The sequence below is a fragment of the Tetrao urogallus genome (assembly GCF_951394365.1).
Source record: "Tetrao urogallus genome assembly, chromosome: 7".
In the NCBI taxonomy this organism is placed as follows: domain Eukaryota; kingdom Metazoa; phylum Chordata; class Aves; order Galliformes; family Phasianidae; genus Tetrao; species Tetrao urogallus.
In genome coordinates, this window is record NC_136820.1 from 3,230,452 (window position 1) to 3,247,470 (window position 17,019).

A 17,019-nucleotide genomic window follows, 5' to 3' on the forward strand; every position below is an offset into this window, starting at 1 on the left:
TTTTTCTCGGCCTCATCATTTTTTTCCTAATTATCTCTCGTTGTGTGGCACTAAACATATCCTTATGTCAGTTTAATCAGAGTGGCAGGAATCCAGAGTCACTGGGCCATCTCTGCTTCCTTAAAAATTCTAGGAGGAATTCCTTCAGTTGTGATATTATTGTCCTTGGACCTAAGAAAGTTGCAGCACTATCCAGCTTCTGGAGCAAGAGTGTTCTTTATTTAAAGATAAATCGATGGCCCTTTGGTGTTTCTGATTACAAGTCACAAACAAGTGTCAGAGGTTTCTCTTGACTTATCAGGCTTTTGGAAGAATTTAATTGCTAACAAGAAAGTCATATTTCCTAATGAAGAAGAAGCTATTGCTGAGCACTGAATGCTGGAAATGGTGCAGACCATACTAACTATTGAGATAGATAATGAAGCATCTTTCAATGGGGAAGGTAACTTTTAGCATTTGATTGTATAATGAAGAAGTTAGTTTGAATGGAACTTTATGTGAGAGTTTAAGACTAAAATGATATAAATGTCACTTATTTTGACAGTCTGCTTAAAATTCTGTGTTTATTACTTTAACTACATCATTTTAGTTGTCACTGTCAGACTGTGAAAGAAGACTTAGTCGGGAAATGAAATGAAGCAACAGAATTTAGAGTAAAGATCTGGATAGCTGAATGTCAGTGTGCCTTTTAGATTTGAAGCTGAAATCCTGCTCTTTGTGCAGAACAAAACATACTGCTATAAGTGTAGGCTCCGAAAAAAAAGTGAAAATTCACCTTCTCATAGGGGCAAATGTCTGTGCAGGAAAGTGTCATTCTCCTCTGTCGGACCTCCTGCTCAGAGTTGGTGGTGGAGTCCTGTGGCTCCATGCTCAAAGTTTAACCCCTGGCTCAGCCCAGTGGGGCAATGCCAGGTATTGATACAGACTGGGGGAAGAACCCCATGAGAGCAGCCCTGTGCAGAAAGACTTGGGTCCTGGTGGGCGAGAAGCTGGCCATGAGGCAGCAGTGTGCGCCTGCAGCCCGGAAGGCCAGCTGTGTTCTGGGCTGCATGAAAAAGGGGCGGCCAGCAGGAGAGGGAGGTGATCGTCCCCCTCTGCTCGGCTCTTGTGAGGCCCCATCTGCAGCGCTGCGTCCAGGCCTGGGGCCCCCAGCACAGGAAGGACGTGGAGCTCTGGGAGCGGGGCCAGAGGAGGCACTGAGATGAGCAGAGGGCTGGAGCTGCTCTGTGTGAGGAAAGGTTGAGGGAACTGGGCTTGTTCAGCTTGGAGAAGAGAAGGCTGCGGGGAGACCTCATGGTGGCCTTCAGTGCTTGGAGGGAGCAGATAAACAGGAGGGGGAACGGCTGTTTGTGAGGGTGGATGGTGATGGGACAAGGGGAATGGTTTTAAACTGAGACAGGGGAGGTTTAGGTTGGATATGAGGAGGAAGTTTTTCACCCAGAGGCTGGTGAGGCACTGGCACAGGTTGCCCAAGGAGGCTGTGGATGCCCCATCCCTGCAGGCATTCAAGGCCAGGCTGGATGTGGCTCTGGGCAGCCTGGGCTGCTGGTTGGCGACCCTGCACACAGCAGGGGGTTGTAACTGGATGAGCATTGTGGTCCTTTTCAACCCAGGCCATTCTGGGATTCTGTGATTCTGTTTCTATTAAAGTTTCATGTATATCATAGAATATCCCAGGTGGAAAGGGATGCACCTCCATGAGGCCTCCCCTCAGCTCCTCTGCTCTGTGCTGAGCAAACCAAGGGACCTCAGGCACTCCTTATATGTCTTGTTCTTCAGACCCTTCCCCTTTCTTTGGTCCTCCTTTGGATGCTCTCTCATAGTTTCACATCCTTCTTTTATTGTGCCCAAACTGCACACAGTGCTTGAGGTGAGGCTGCACCAGCACAGTGGGACAGTCATTTTCATTGACAATGCTGATTTAAAAAAAAAAAATCAGAAATTTTGCACATCGTCTGTGTATTCAGTGTATTCAACTCAAATTGAACCTAGTGCTGGTTAATTTTTTACTTGAATAAATATATTAGGTTAATGTGGAAGCTATTCATTATTACTGGAAAAGAATATTACTGAATAAATACTTTTTTTGGTCAGTAACCTACTGATAACACACAATTCTGTTTTTATTGACTTAGAAAGATTCTAACCTCTTCTGTGTGTTTTCTCAAATCTTGAAATCTGAAAAATTGTAGAGGAAAAAATATCTCATTATGAGAGAATGCCAAACATTAAGAATATTAATACTACGGTATGTAAGATAGGATTGCTGATCATCTGAAGGGCAAATGTTTTAAAGTTTTTTTGTTTTTTTTTTTAAATCAGACCTCGTAGGAACTCTGAATCTATTTATATGAAAGATCAAGTAGAGGACTTACTGTAATTCTGCTAAGGGAATTTGCATAATGACATTTTTGAATGTTTTAAAGAAAATTACTGGTGACATTATGCAGATACAACAAACGTAAAAGTATATTTTTTTTTCCTTTTTTTTTCCTGACTCTTTTACCATCTTGGTTTGGTAACATCAGTTGCTTGAATGCATTCTGCATCTTGTGATTATTTAGAAAATGTAATCTCTTTGCAACTATTACTAGCTCCCTATACTCACTCTAATTTCATGATTTGACAACAAAGTTTATTTGCTTTTATGAAAAACAAAGAAAGATTATTTCTAATTAAATAAACAACCATGCACAACACTATTTTTTTTTTCATATCAAATTTAAGCAGAGTATTGTTTTACCAAAGGATTATCCATTCTTAAGGGAAACTCAAAAGAGCCCCAACACATTTCAGACATATGTTAAATACTGGGTTTTTATACTTTTCTGTGCCTTGCAGAGGCTTAATCTCTGGCAAGACTAGATTGTTCTCCCTCTTAGCATTGTAAGGAACCTCAGGCTCGCAGCCATTGCAGATATCCTTCCCCTACTGGAATTTTGGCAGATTTGACCAGGTGATGCTACTGGCACAAGGCATATTCCATGATTTACTTATTCCTTTTTTAAGTCATCTCATGAGCATATTGTGCCACATCTATCTTATACCCACCCTAAATGTGTTTTGCTGTTACACGGCTGGATTATTGGGCCAAGTTCCTCTAAAGCTTTTATTAGCAGCAGTGAAACAGTTAGCTTCAGGTAACACAAATGCCTTACAACTTTAAAAGCACAGGAAGGAATTGGAAAAGTTTGCCTTCAAAGAAGTTAGTATACTGCTGATTCTAGAGCTGTTTTCCTTTTGTTAAATAGCATATTATACCTGAATGACATCTTCTTGTATACTGAAGGCAGGCACTTGCGTGCACATATAAAAATAATAGCAGTTTACTTGTCAGAATTATTCAGAGTCCTGGCATTAATAAAATATTATTTGCATTAGAAAATGTTTTCATAGTTAGAAAGTCCAGAGCAACTGAGTTCTGGAGGACAGTGTTTTTTATATAAGTTGACATTAATGATAGAGCTGCAGCCCTTTGTTTCCATTAACAATAAAAATGCAGCACTATTAGCAACACAGAATGACATAACAGGGACATAATACAATGAAGAAAGCATGAAGGTGAAGTCTTTGTTCCCATAGGGGTGAGATATTGTTGGTAAGGAACTTCATAAGTTTAATAACAATTTGCATCCGAATAATGAGACTTCTTTGCGTGAAAAGACATGACAGTGTGTATCCATTGTTTATTGCAGTCCTGTCAGAATGCTGAATGTGGTCAGTCCAGATTTGACTGATCTTGGTTGTTAAAACCCTCCAATTTGTTGTTGAGCAAAGTAGTTTCTTTAAAGCTCATCATCTCCTCTGTGATGCTGCTGAGGAAGCTAGTTCCACTGAGAGGTTTGTGGCACAAATAAGTAGAAGTATGAGAAATTCTGTAAGTCTGGTGTTTTTGTGTTCACCGTTGTAGCCCTGGCTCATAGTAGAGGTGTGTAGCTGCTGCAGGCCGTAACAGTTCTTGAAGACAGGAACTTTGACATGTGAGCAGTGTAATAATGGAAGAATGAATGGATCCGCTTGCTTTTTTGGTCTGCATTAAATAAAGTTTATTATGAGCCAGAATGTCTACACTTGCTGCTTTGAAATAAAGCCTGTTTATATGCAAATGCACTGGGGACATTGCACAGCATCAATTCATCTTCATATTTAGCTTTTCTTATGCCACGGTGAGAATGCTGCATAGTTTGCCACTTAAAGTAAGTTACATTGAACTTGGGATTCATAGTTTCTACTTATGTGAGGACTCTCCTTCCTCCCACCCTATCATCTTAATTTGCAGGTTTTTTTTTTTATCCTGTCCGAATCCAAATTGCAAAATTGATCATTGTTGAGGATCTCTTCACCAGGTTTGTGAAGACTATCTCAGATGATGTAATGACAAACAAAGGAAGTTTCAGAGCTGGTGTCTGAAGAGAACAGAATGCTTTCAGTAATCAGGAAATGTATTTATTCTCTCATACAGGTCTGACTTCTACCTGTTTGTACAAATGTTGGTGATCGGATGTCTGTATGTTTTAGCTTTTGGCCGTTAACCACCCAGTCTAATATTCAACTTTGCCAGCAATCATAGAATCACGCAGGTTGGAAAGGACCTTAAAGATCATCAGGTCCAACCACAACCTAACCATGCTATCCTAACTCTACCAGCCCTCTGCTAAATCATGTCCCTGAGCACCACATCCAAACAGTTTTTAATCACATCCAGGGATGGGGACTCAACCACCTCCCTGGGGAGCCTATTCCAGAATAGGACTGGCTATGTCTTTTGCAGCCAGCGGAGTTCTTCTTCTCTTACAGAGTCTGTGTTCCGTGCGAATCAGCCAGTGGGAGATCTTCTCACTGATTTCAGTAGCCACTAGACTGGAATCGTCATCTATAGTACAATGATTGACAGGCTAAACTAACTGAAAAAAAAATACTCTCGTGCAGTTTTCCATGGCAAGAGGTGATAGAAAGAAGAAAACTACTTGTGTCCTCTGTTCAGTGTGACATCGGGGAGAGGGGAACAGGTGATCATCAATGGCTGTCCTAATGCTGGCAAAACAATGGATGACCCTTGAGAAGAACAGTCAAGAGCCTCATCTCTCTTTTAAAAGTTGTTTGGTCAAAGCACCTGTAGAATAATCTCTAAAGCTAACCTGTCCTGCCAAGAACAGTGCTGTTTTATGACCTGGTTGGCTTTTCTCATCGGTCACTTCTTTGAGTTGTGTTTTGTCAAGAAATGGAAAAAAATCTCATACTACCCACTTCCTGTTCTGTAAATTAATGACACTGGGGTGTTATTCTATTAAAAATAGCCTACAAAAGTGCCCCAGTAAGTATGATACTCAGGGTTTTGCATTGCTCTCCAGGGCCCAATTTATAGTACAGTTCCCTGTGTAGAAGCGGAATATTCCATGGTGAATTCTCAAAATTTTCAGTGTTGGAGAGCTGGTAGAGAAAGAAAAGCTGGTTGAGAAATCAGTGAGGTGCATCTTACTGGAATAGTCCTCTTCCACCCTTTACTGGGATTTCTGAGGCATGTATATGGAGTCTATACGTGCATCCCTTACTTCATCCCTCCCATAAGTGCAAAGGGAAATATTGCAGCATATTCTCAGATGACTTTGATCCACAGCTAGTGACAACAAAGCAGAGGCAGGCTTCGGGCATTTCATCTTTGAGGCCCTGCAGTTACACAGTGGATGTCAAAGAGGACCTGGGAAGAGGAGGAAAAAGGAGTAAATTGTTTCCTGTGGCACAAAGCTCCTATAAGGATGTAACTTCACACGTCACTGTTTTAAGAGAAAAGAGATCCTGTTTTGGATTTGTCAGGAATTAGCCAACAGTTAGGGAATGCTAGGAAGAGGTGTAGGCTTCCAATATAGATCTGTTTTCAGTTGTAGCTCTGTCATTCCTAAACAAGCGTTCGGATTGTCTAGCGAATGCTACGGTTTTGAGGAGATCCCTTGTTAATTTTTCTCTTTGGATGTGTTTTTGCTCTGTTCCTGTAGTTGACAAACAAGATTAAGGGATTCACTGATGTGGAAAGTATTGAAATCACTGTAGGCTTACTGGTCTTTCTCAGTTTCTCAGGTGATATATGAGAGATTCCTTGTCCTCATATTCCCTTAGAATTAGACGAGCTTTTGAGATTTTTCTTTTTGTAGGCAAGGTATGCCTTCCTACAGATAAACTATAAGTTAATGTTATTATTCTGTGTCCCAGACTTTGTTACTCTCCCCAGAATTGCCCCTCCCCTTTTTATCTAACCAATATAATCTCCAGTTTTTCATTTGGAGAGTGATAAATTCACAAATGCTGCAGGAAGAGCATTGGAGCAGGAATCCTCACTTGCTGGAATTAGCAGTACTGTTGAACAAAACCTTTTTGGTGTGGATGTTAGTAAATTTTCATCAAATGAAAATTGGCATTGTAAGTACAGAATATGTAATTTCTACTGCAGACAGTGGTAAACAGTTTATTCTGTAACATTTAAAACTACCTTTTTGATTTAAACCTTTGTTTTGCTGCATTATGTTTCTTAGTTGTTCACATACACATAGTTATATATGGATTTCTATCACATTATGTGTAAACCATGATATAGTATTGTTTTTAGGGTTGCTTTTCATCTATTGTGTCAGTAAAACTATGAATATGTGAACTATGCGTAAGTCAGTGCAGGACTGTAATTTTTTTTAATACTGGGAGCATCTTCTGTGTGCTTTATTTCCCTTCACCTTTTCTTGCTTCCCAACATGAAAAGACCCTGAAAAATTCAGCTTCCTTTTTGGCAAGTTACTTACATAAGGCATTCTTCTAGGGGAGCTGAGGTTATCATTTCGAATTGGGCAGGCACACTTGGGGAAAGAAAATATACAGTACTGGTTTACTTTATTTCAATAGTCTTAACAACATTGTTTCTCCAAATTCAATGGAGTATAGATCATTTAATTAATATATGTAAAAGCTGAATAGTTGAAGTTTTATTCAGAGCAAATTCCTCAGCCTACCAGTGCAAGCCTTATATTCTAAGAGTATCTTGGCTTAGTTGTGGCAGTAACTGAGGCAGTTTGTTTCCAGATCAGCACTGACACTTGGAGACTTCTGTGATGGAAGTAATTTCTTCTGCTGGAAATCAGTCTTTCCACCATTTTCATGGTGGAAGCAATGCAAACATCAAAATGGTAGTCTGTATTCCTGTGGGTTAGCATTTTAAGAAATGAGTTCATATTGCTGAACTGGATTTTTGTGTGTTTGTTCACGTGAATATCATGCAGATGAAAACTCATGAGGAAATAAAAAATAGACACTTGTAAGAGTCTGATTTATTTTTTTATTCATATTTTTATTTCAATCTCCATATGCACAAAATTTTCCTATAGTATGGAGATCAGCTACAGAGTGGTTAGGTAGATCCAGAATTACAAGAACATAATGCAGCAGAAAAGACTAACGGATGATTTTCTTCTTTGGATATGCTTATATGTGTGCTTTTGCATAGACTGACACTTAAAAATCTTTGAGTTAATTTAGGAAAATTTAGGAAAAAGATTTTTTTTTTCTCGAAGAATGGATGACACTGCTGCATAAGTGGGTTGTCTTAGTGTACAGAACCTCTTAAAGTAAAATGAGCTTTGCTGCAAGTATGATCAAACATCACTTTGCTTTTCACACTCCTAATGCATGTGTTGCTAGCCTGCTAACCATGGCTAAAAGGCATGAAGTCACAGGCAACTATTAAAACGTTTAGATTCCTAGCTTGTAAATATTGCATTTCTCACTGAATTGGAGTGAAATCCAGTCTTACGTTTCTTGTTCATCCAGTTCATATCCATTGGGATGCAGCATTTGTGCAAGAATCAATTATCCATTTGTTAGTCAGAGGAGCTTTACAAATTATACATTAGCAGATTGATTTCTCAGGTTGGCCGTTGGGGGACTGATAGAATAAGGTGGGTTGATGATGAGTGCCAGGGGAGAAGGAGTTGCCTCCATGAACACAATTAAAAGGAGCTTTCTGAGTGGCCGTGAATTTAGTCCTACTTTAAGAACTGACGTCATCCATAGCAAGTGTGTTTATTTCAAGCATTGTTACATTAATTAGGGAATTGATTAGCACACGGGGTATATATATTGGTAGATGCTCGTTTTTCCTTCGCTGTAAATGTAAGGTTTTGCCCAAGTCTATATTTAGATCTACTCGAGCAGGATCTCTGCTGGCTGTTTTTTCCTCTCCCTAAACTTTTCTTTCTTCCATTAAGGTAACATTTTTTTGTTCTGTAGTGTCAGCTTGACATTATTGATTTTGAACAGTCAAACTTACTTATGTTGTCCAGAATTCCAAACATGTCTCCATCGGAAAGAAAACTGCAGCTAATGGAAATTCAGCTGAAGGCTTTTCTTCTTTTGCCAGAAGTTCCAGACTTTATGAAATTCAGCAGCTGTTCTCAAGTTAATCATTTCAGTGTATCTCCCTTCCTAACTAATGGAGTCTTTCTTATTGCCAGACTTGAATCGTGTCGCTTTGTAAATACTGTGTGTGTTACTACTGTTTGTGCAGTCCTGGAAGTATGATTGTGACTAAAAAGAACTTGTGGTATTGGTTTTTTGTCCTTAATTGGACTAAAGCTAGGGGTCCTGATTAGGTTAAAAAATACTATTCAGTGTAGTACTAATTAAACAATTGTTAGACATCACTGAACTTTTTCTAAGCAGATGCGTATGTTTTTATGGCATAGGATTTGAGATTAGGTCATGCTTATTCACTGAGTAATGCTTTGGTGAATAAAATGTTCAGAAGTTTTGAAGTGACACTTTGACCTCAGATTACTATTGTTATTCTTAAATTACACACAAGTAGATGTGTCTGGGAGGGCATTTATTCTCTGTGCCTTAGAAAGCAGACCTGTTTTGTTTTGCCAGGCAAATTAAACTCTTCAATGGTACAGCTGGGATAAGGTTTAAAAAAACACAAGGGAAAGGCTGCTGTAACTCCGTGGCTGAGTCAATAGCTTTTAATTCCAAAAAAAGAGGAGGTTTCATTCCAGATTATTTGTGCTTCTCTTTTCTGGAATCTCAAAATTAGCCACAAGCTGTTGATAGAATGTAAATACAACTATTTGAAATAGTAAGTAGCTTGTCTGGCTGGCCCAGCCATGCGTTTAGAAAAATAACTGAATATATGAGCTGGAGATGAAGAAACACCTTGGACTTAGATAATGTGCTAATTTTATTGGCCATCTCCTATTTCTGATTTTCTGGATAGCTTTATATATATATATATCTTAAATAGCACAGTGGAGTATAATTCTGAAAATTATAGCCTTGATTGTTACTCAGTGCCAAACCAGAAGCTCCTGGCATTGCCAGTACTTCTCCTTGCTAGAACTTTATTATAAAACACATTTAATATTCAGACTTGACAGCATTTGAGCCCATGGTCTGTCATCTCTTTCTGAGCTCTGTGGAAAGTTCTGACTGACGAAGTCAATTAACAAGCTTGTAGCCAACAGTGCCAATTCAACTTGAAATCTGAAGAAGAATAATTACTTCAAGGTTGCTTTACCTTGCGTACATTATCTAGAATAGCATATTCTGATGAAAATTAGCTGGAGATGTGTTTAAGTAGCAGCTTTGCTTTTAGTTGAATTTGTCTTTCCTGAACATCTTTTGTTTGCAGTGCAGACAGCAGGGAAAAAATGCTGGGGAAAGAGGTAGAGAAAGGGGTGGTTAGAAACAACTGATAAAAGCATTGCACATGCAGAAGGCTTGTAAGAAGTTGCCAGTTACACGTAGTGTCATGAAATACCATGCATACTGAATTTCTACTTAATGAATTCCTACTAAACAATTCCGAAGTAATGCAGTGTGAAAAAAACAGATGCTGCAACGATGTTCTTTTCCCCTACCCACAGTACACTGCATGTATATGTGGAGCAGTTTTGCTCTGCCTGGCACCATTCAGTTACCTGAGCATAGCCACACATTTCATCTCCAGAGTGTGCTATGTGGCTTCCAAACAGCAAGGTGATAGATAAGGTCTGTCATCTTGCTCTGCTTCTTCACCTTTTATGCCAAGATAACTTACGTAGTCTACCTTGCCAACTTCCTGCATTTCATTTTTTGAGCATCAAACTTTATCAAAGCCATTCACCAGCACGGTGGGAACGGTATGGACATTACAGCTGAGCCCTTGCTCTTTGGTGTGTCTGTTTTGTTTCCTTTATGTCTTGGGCTTTCTTGCCATTATGTAGGAGTGCTACGAGAGCTGCTGCTGCTGTCATGCAAGCAGTGATGGCGGGCTTTTGGTGGTGGAGAGATGAGAAGAATGGGACTGACTGAACACTGACTTAGCCCGTGACCTTATGTCAGGGTGATGTTATTCAGAATGGACTTTTTGCATCTCCAATTGCAGAGCAAAAAAAGAACTTTGGAGAAAGTTGTGGCAAGAGCACCTCCGATACTTCTCAGAACAAAAGCCATGCCACTTGATGAGCTCTGCTGAACTTTCTGCACTCTTCCTTGCAGAGGGACAGAGGTGTTTATCATTGTAGGGCAGAGAGAGGAGACGTGCTGGGGTTTAATGGGTGGGTTTTACTTTTTATGTCTCTCTGGCAGAAACCAAAAAAATCTCCTCTTGCACCTTGATGAGCAAACCAGAAATTTAGAAAAGCATTTTCAAGGTAAGACAGGAATGAAATTGTGAGCTGGTCATTTTTATGAAGCTTCTAGAAAGCGAGCCTGATAACTGACATTTCCTGTCTTATTCAGCATCCTTGAATCGGGTACATGTTGCACCTGAGAATCAGAGCCATCATGGAGGTGTTGACCACACCAGCAGACTGACGTGCTTGAGCCATTCTCCTCAGCTGACACCCCAAAGATGTCTGGAGGAACATGTGCCAGCTGCTTGCACAGCTGGGGCTGTGCTCTCTTGTAGTTTTGAAATGCAGTAAGTCAGCACTTCATCCCTGCGGTGGGTGAAAGTACAGCTGGAGAACATAAATCAAGGGAGGTTGCTCTGATGACTTCCTTGGCAGCGAGTTTTTTGGCAGAGAGCTCGTGGTGAAGAGACCATGTTGTGTTAGGCAGCAGTTGCAGTAACTAGTTGCAGAGTTGCAGCTCTGTGACATGGTGAGGGGCTGAGTGATGTCTTCTGCATGTGAGAAAGCCAGAAAACTACAGGACTGGCAGCATCCATTTCCCATTTCGTCAGGCCATCTGCTGCAGAGCAGGGCACAGCTGTTCAACCTTGGTTAGAAAGAAGGAAATTGAAAACATAATTTGGTAAATGCTGTTGTTTTTCTTTCTGATATTTTTTCTTTTTCTACAAGTGTGAGGTGAGGAAAATCTTACTTTCCCTGACTTATGTTTTGTGTGTGCATGATACACAGGGAAAAGCTTTCCAAACGCTGTGAGAAGATCTTGGTTTTACCCTTTACAGGTTGTTCATTGGGACAGTGAGTTTTAATGTAACTTTTTATAGTGGTGTAATTCCAACTGCCATTGCATACATAAGGACTTGTTATATTTTAGGCACACACTGTAATATTTAATGTGATCCCATGACTCTGGTACTGCTCCAGTGACAGTTCATTTTTGCACAGATGTACGATGGACTTCTCCTTTATAATTCTCAGGATGCCACAAGTGATTTGTTTCGTGATGCAATCTGTTCAAAATCTTCTAAGATTTTCTGAGATTAAGAGTTTTTCTTAAATATCTGGGTCTGACTTACAGAAACATAGAATTGTTAAGGTTGGACGTGGATAAAGATCTTTCAGTGATGCTTGAAATGATATTTGTTACAGAGGGTGAAATCAGGATCGTGGTATATAAGAAAGTTCTTGGTACTTGAGTGTGGAGTTTGATGCATGAGAGGATCTGCATGGTATTACCCAAATGTGAGGGCAGTCCTCAGTACTTAAGGACAGATGTTTAAAGTAAACGGTCGAATGCTGTATAACCCTGCAGGGCAAATTTAAAAGAATGTCCTAAGTGGATAGGGAAAGTGACAATTTATTAAATTGGTGCAGTCTTGAGGCTTTTCTCAATATTTGTCTGAGTACACCCATGTTGCACTTCAATACTTTCTAATACTAGCTTTTGAAAACACTATTAGAAGAGAAAATGAAAGCCAGGGAAAAGATTTGCAGGAAGACCAAGCCAGAATTTTCAGTTGCACTGATGCCTGTTCTGTCAGCATGCCTTCTGCTGAGTTTTGATAGCGGGAGAGGTTCTTAACGAGTAACTGTGGTGTGCAGACTCAGAAGCTCCAATTCTGGGACCGTGACCATTCATGAGGACTCCAGGCATGTGAGGCTAACAATGTCAGGTCTCTGGGTTAGGCATAAGGCCTGAAAGAAGGCCGTGTGTGGGTATGGTTGGAGGAAGACGTCTTCCATGTTTTTTGAATTGACACAAGTAAGTAGCGTACATCCTCTCATACGTAAATCTCAGAAAATGTAGAGGACATAAAAGCATGTGACTACTGATGTAACTTTAAATTTTGTGTTGTTTTTTTCTTTTCTAGAGCCCCGTGAAGATAAATCAGATCAGCCTGGATGAAAGTGGAGAACACATGGGTGTTTGTTCAGAAGATGGGAAGGTACGACTAACCTGTTCATGTGTCACGTGAGGTAAAAGGCACTCTTTGGTATTAAACTGGAGGTAATTGTGATACCTGTGAAATTAAGTGCTACGTTTAGCACCACTTTGACCATCCATCTTGAGAAGTGGGCTCACCTTTGAATACTCAAAATTAAAGTCAAATATATTTTGTACGAATGTGCCATAGGAAAAGTAATTACAAGAATGTCAATAATGTAACTGGTATTAAGCTGATTAACAGCTGTGGCAGGAGGACATGTCACCTTAATCATTACTGCTGTGCCAGTTATACTTCAGTGACTAGTCTGCTGTTCCTGCAAGACAGTGGTTTAATGCCTTTCTGCTATAAATCCACAAAATTGGATTCTGTGGGCTGGTGGTTTTCATTTTCACACACATTATGAATGTTTCTCTTGAATTATAGAATCTTTTGATAAGCAATCATAGTTTATCAGAAGAATAAAGTGTCTTACAACAGCCACATTAAATAAATGTAAAATCAATATATGTACAGTTTCCTAAAAAACTGGCACCTACTTCCTTGACTGAGGACATATTTCATTTGTGCAGTGTATAACTAACAATTATCAGTGCTTCTCTGGAATGTAGAGCTGTGACATTTAGTGGTTTTGGTGATTGATTTTCCACTTATAAGAATGTCTTTTTTGTTTTTAAGTCGATGGCAGTCTTTTGTAATGTTGGTTTGCAATGATAAAATTCTTACGCACAGGGTGTTTTTAAGCTTCTTTTTTGAATATAATGCTCATGTACATATGGAGTGCATTAAAAATCATTTGAATAATTTCTCAATATCCACTGGAGTTCCAGAGTAGAACATTTCTTACATAGTTGATCTGGATGGAGGAGGAATGTTGATGATGCTAATGGATCTAACCCTTTTAGTGTAAGTTGGATGAATTCAAACTAAAATTGGATCTTGCAGTAGGCAAAATGGGGAAACAATCTCTTTAGACTGTATCTGCTTGAGGGTTTTTTTTCCCTTTGCAAGTAAATGTTTTTTTCTGCAGAGAGCCAGTTTACGTATACAAGCCTATTGTTTCTCAGAGATACCCTGGTGTCAGTGTCAGTATCTTGACAGAGTAATTGGGATACTAGTGCCTCTCAAAGTACGTTGTAGGATTTTGCAACCTGTGAGAAACACAGCAAGAGTATCCTAATTGTCTACAAGATTGCGAGATAAGGGAAGGGTCAGTAATTGTTAACAGTAATAAAAACGTTGTGTTTCTTTAAATTAATACAGTAATGTTAGAAATACGCATTTGAGGCAGAGATGTTAGGAAATTTATTATTCCTGTTGTGATGTGTCTGTTTGAAAAGGAAAAACTCCATTACGTTACAATGAATCTCTCTTCACTAGTGCAATGGCTGTTGTGGATCCAGTAAGTTGTGTGCTATACAAGGCAATTTAAACTTTGTTTCCCATGCTAGAGCTAACTCTGATAATGTTTTTACAAAGGATTGGAGTAACATAAGTGCATATGAATTGCACTTGTATTCTCAAAGTCCAGGGGCATTGCTATTTTACCATATTGTACAGTGGAGGCTTGAGAGATCTGAGTGTTTTACAGCTGTCAGAGTGATCCAGAAAGGTGTCTCTATGAGAGAATCTACCCAAAGAGTGAGTGAAAACATATCAATATGTTATGCTGCTGTATAAGAAAATGGCAGAAATTCCTGGCCAGATATGGTAGCACTTGATGGTTCTTGGTTATAAGAAAAATGTAATTTTGTATGCCCTGTATGTCTTTTCTTACCACAGTGTGTGTACTGTAAGAAATTAAATACGCAAATAGTTGGAAGGCTATCAGATAAATAACTAGGAATTGTGAAATCTTTGAGAGGAAAGAAAGGGGGGGAAAGAAACTGTTTGTTTGTTTGTTTGTTTGTTTTAACCAGTTAAAAAAAAAAAAAAAATTGCACTAGCTAGGTTAAGATATTTATCTTATACAAATTAGTGATGTTATGTCCTCTGGACCACTGCAAACGATTCTTGTGCTATGTAGGGAGTACATTTTCCCATATCGGAATGAATCCAGCATGAGGGAGTTGGAAACTATCTGTCTTCTTGAAGGAAGGCTTTATGATGAGAACTTCTTCCTTATACCCCTTCTGCTGTGTCCTGCATTTTCTTTCACTACTTTTTTCTTTTCACTTTCAAACTATCTCTGGACTAGTTATTTTTACTGAGGGGGGACACAGCAGTAGAGTGCAGTTCTCTAACCTTCTTCTTGTCAGGCAGCATCCAGATTTACTGTCAAAGCCTGCATTTTATACATAGCAACAACTGTGCTGTGAATGAGCCACTTGCAGCTTTTCTTCACTGGAAGTTTTGATGTTTGAAAATGTTCCTTGCCAATGGACTCTGTGCAGCTGGTCATCACCTTCGTGGAAAGGAACAGAAGTGAAAGCCACCACCCACTACTTTGCTGTGTCCACTGTCTGGGAATAATGAGCAGATACTGAAATACAAAAGGAAAATTATGGTGCTGGAAAAAATAAAAGGGGAAATGCATCTGCAGAAATGTATATTTTTTTATGTTAGAATTTTGTCTGCTTGTACACTACCTTGAATAACCTGGGTCTAAAGCTCTCTCATATGTAGATCGCTCTGAAAGTGATGCTTCCTATTTATTTCCACAAAATCACAGAATCACAGAATGTCATGGATTGAAATGGACCTTGAAAGGTCTCCTAGCCCAATTCCCCTGCAGGAATATTAACACCTGGGTTAGGTCACATTATGAAACTAGAACAGATACAGTGAGCACAATAACGCTGTTGGGTAGAGCGAATTCTCAGCTACAAAGTGCTGTTTTTGAACATAGTCACCACCATTAGTTATACATTTTGCCAGCAATGAACCAGAACCTGCATGCTGCATTCATAAAAATCTTCATGGCTGTCTGCAACGTGGCTTGTCTTTCACATCATTGCTCCCCCTGCTCAAACACACCACTCACCACATTACTGTGCTTATGTCTGCTATTTGGTCTCCATAAACATTCAGCAAACACTGATGGATGTCAGTGGGTGTCATGTTTTCTGCAGAGGAATTCAGTTCCACATCTTTACTTCAGATGCACTTCCATATCAGGTGCCATTTTGTCGGATTGCCCCTCTGCTGCCATCTGTTGCACAGCAAAATGTGATAGAATATTGGTAGGAAGGTATAACCCCTACTGCCATAACACCAAGATCTGCCTCTAACGTCATTGGCCAAAGTAATCAAATAGGAGACATTATTTTTGGAGCAGCCCTTGTGTCTTGCAGAATGGAATTTCTATTTGGTGTCTTTATTGGCTTGGAACTTCATAAAAGACAGCATAAAGTATATTGAAAAGATGTTTACATGTGTTAGTGTCACATTTGCTGCCTTTAACAACAATTATGTTAAAAATATTCATGAAGTACTGTATTCCACACTTAAAAAAAAAAAAAAAAGTGGCTCAGGTTGACCATTCTTGCATTTTGACTATCTCAAAGTTAGCTGGTGCTTCCATATTTGGAAGCAAAAAACAGCTACGTCTAGGTGTGCTGGAATAGTGGATCCTGGATATTTAAGATGGAAAGGGCTGGTAAAATATAGTGTGCTCATGAAATACTCTTTCCAGCTACCTAGAAACAGAAGATGAAGAGAAAGTAGATGATGGAAAGTAGAAATAGATAAATCCAATATAGCTTTGTAATATCAAAAGAATCACTTTCTCTCTGAAGAATAAAAGACATTAAGAAGTAATAAACTGTTATATGGTGTCCCTAGAGTAAACATGATAACATGTATTTTATGCTGAGTTGTTTTTTCCTCTTTAGTTAACTGGCTCCATTTTGTTTTCAAACTCTTAAAGAAACAGCTTACTGACACATTTGATGCAGTATTGTGACAATGCTGAAGGCACCATTGCCAGTGGTTGTTAATTTTGATTAATTGGTTTTAATTTGAGAGTTGTTTTTCTTCTTGTTCTTGAGAATGTTGCTTTCATTGAGTTTTTAGACTTGTTTTGAACGTTTTGTTTTTCTCCTCCTTTCTTCCCTCATATTTTCTCTTTCCTCTGTGCCATATTTTGTGTAGTCTGTTGCACTGGACATACCGTGCCAAGTGTCCAAAACAAAAACCCAGAGAACAAAGTCCTGCAGACATCAGCCACAAGGTTTTCCAGGCTTACAGTCCGACCCATCTCAAATGTAGCCCTTTGGTTGGCTTACATAACCACAGCTCTGCGATGATGTGGCAGTATTTCCAAGGGGTGTTTTTAGAGTCTGTGTGTTCACTAGTGAGTAATGGGCAGAGCTGATAATGCTGCTTAGAAAATGCGTTCCAGAGACAAGCTTGAAAGGGAGATGAGGGGTTGTTGTGAGGTATTTTTGCTTTATTGAGACTGCCAAACTTGGAGCCAGTGTGAGGAC

General features: G+C 39.4%; 1 protein-coding gene across 2 annotated transcripts in view; it reads left to right on the forward strand.

The window, feature by feature from the left end:
• The window catches only part of VPS41 (VPS41 subunit of HOPS complex), a gene marked incomplete at both ends in the record, with an annotated part of 103,762 nt that overhangs the window by 25,558 nt on the left and 61,185 nt on the right, over positions 1–17,019 (forward strand). For both annotated transcript variants that reach the window (XM_079538201.1, XM_079538202.1), the window contains one exon: positions 12,518–12,592. In XM_079538201.1, coding sequence (XP_079394327.1) covers positions 12,518–12,592 — 75 coding nt within the window. The remainder of the gene's footprint in view (positions 1–12,517; positions 12,593–17,019) is intronic.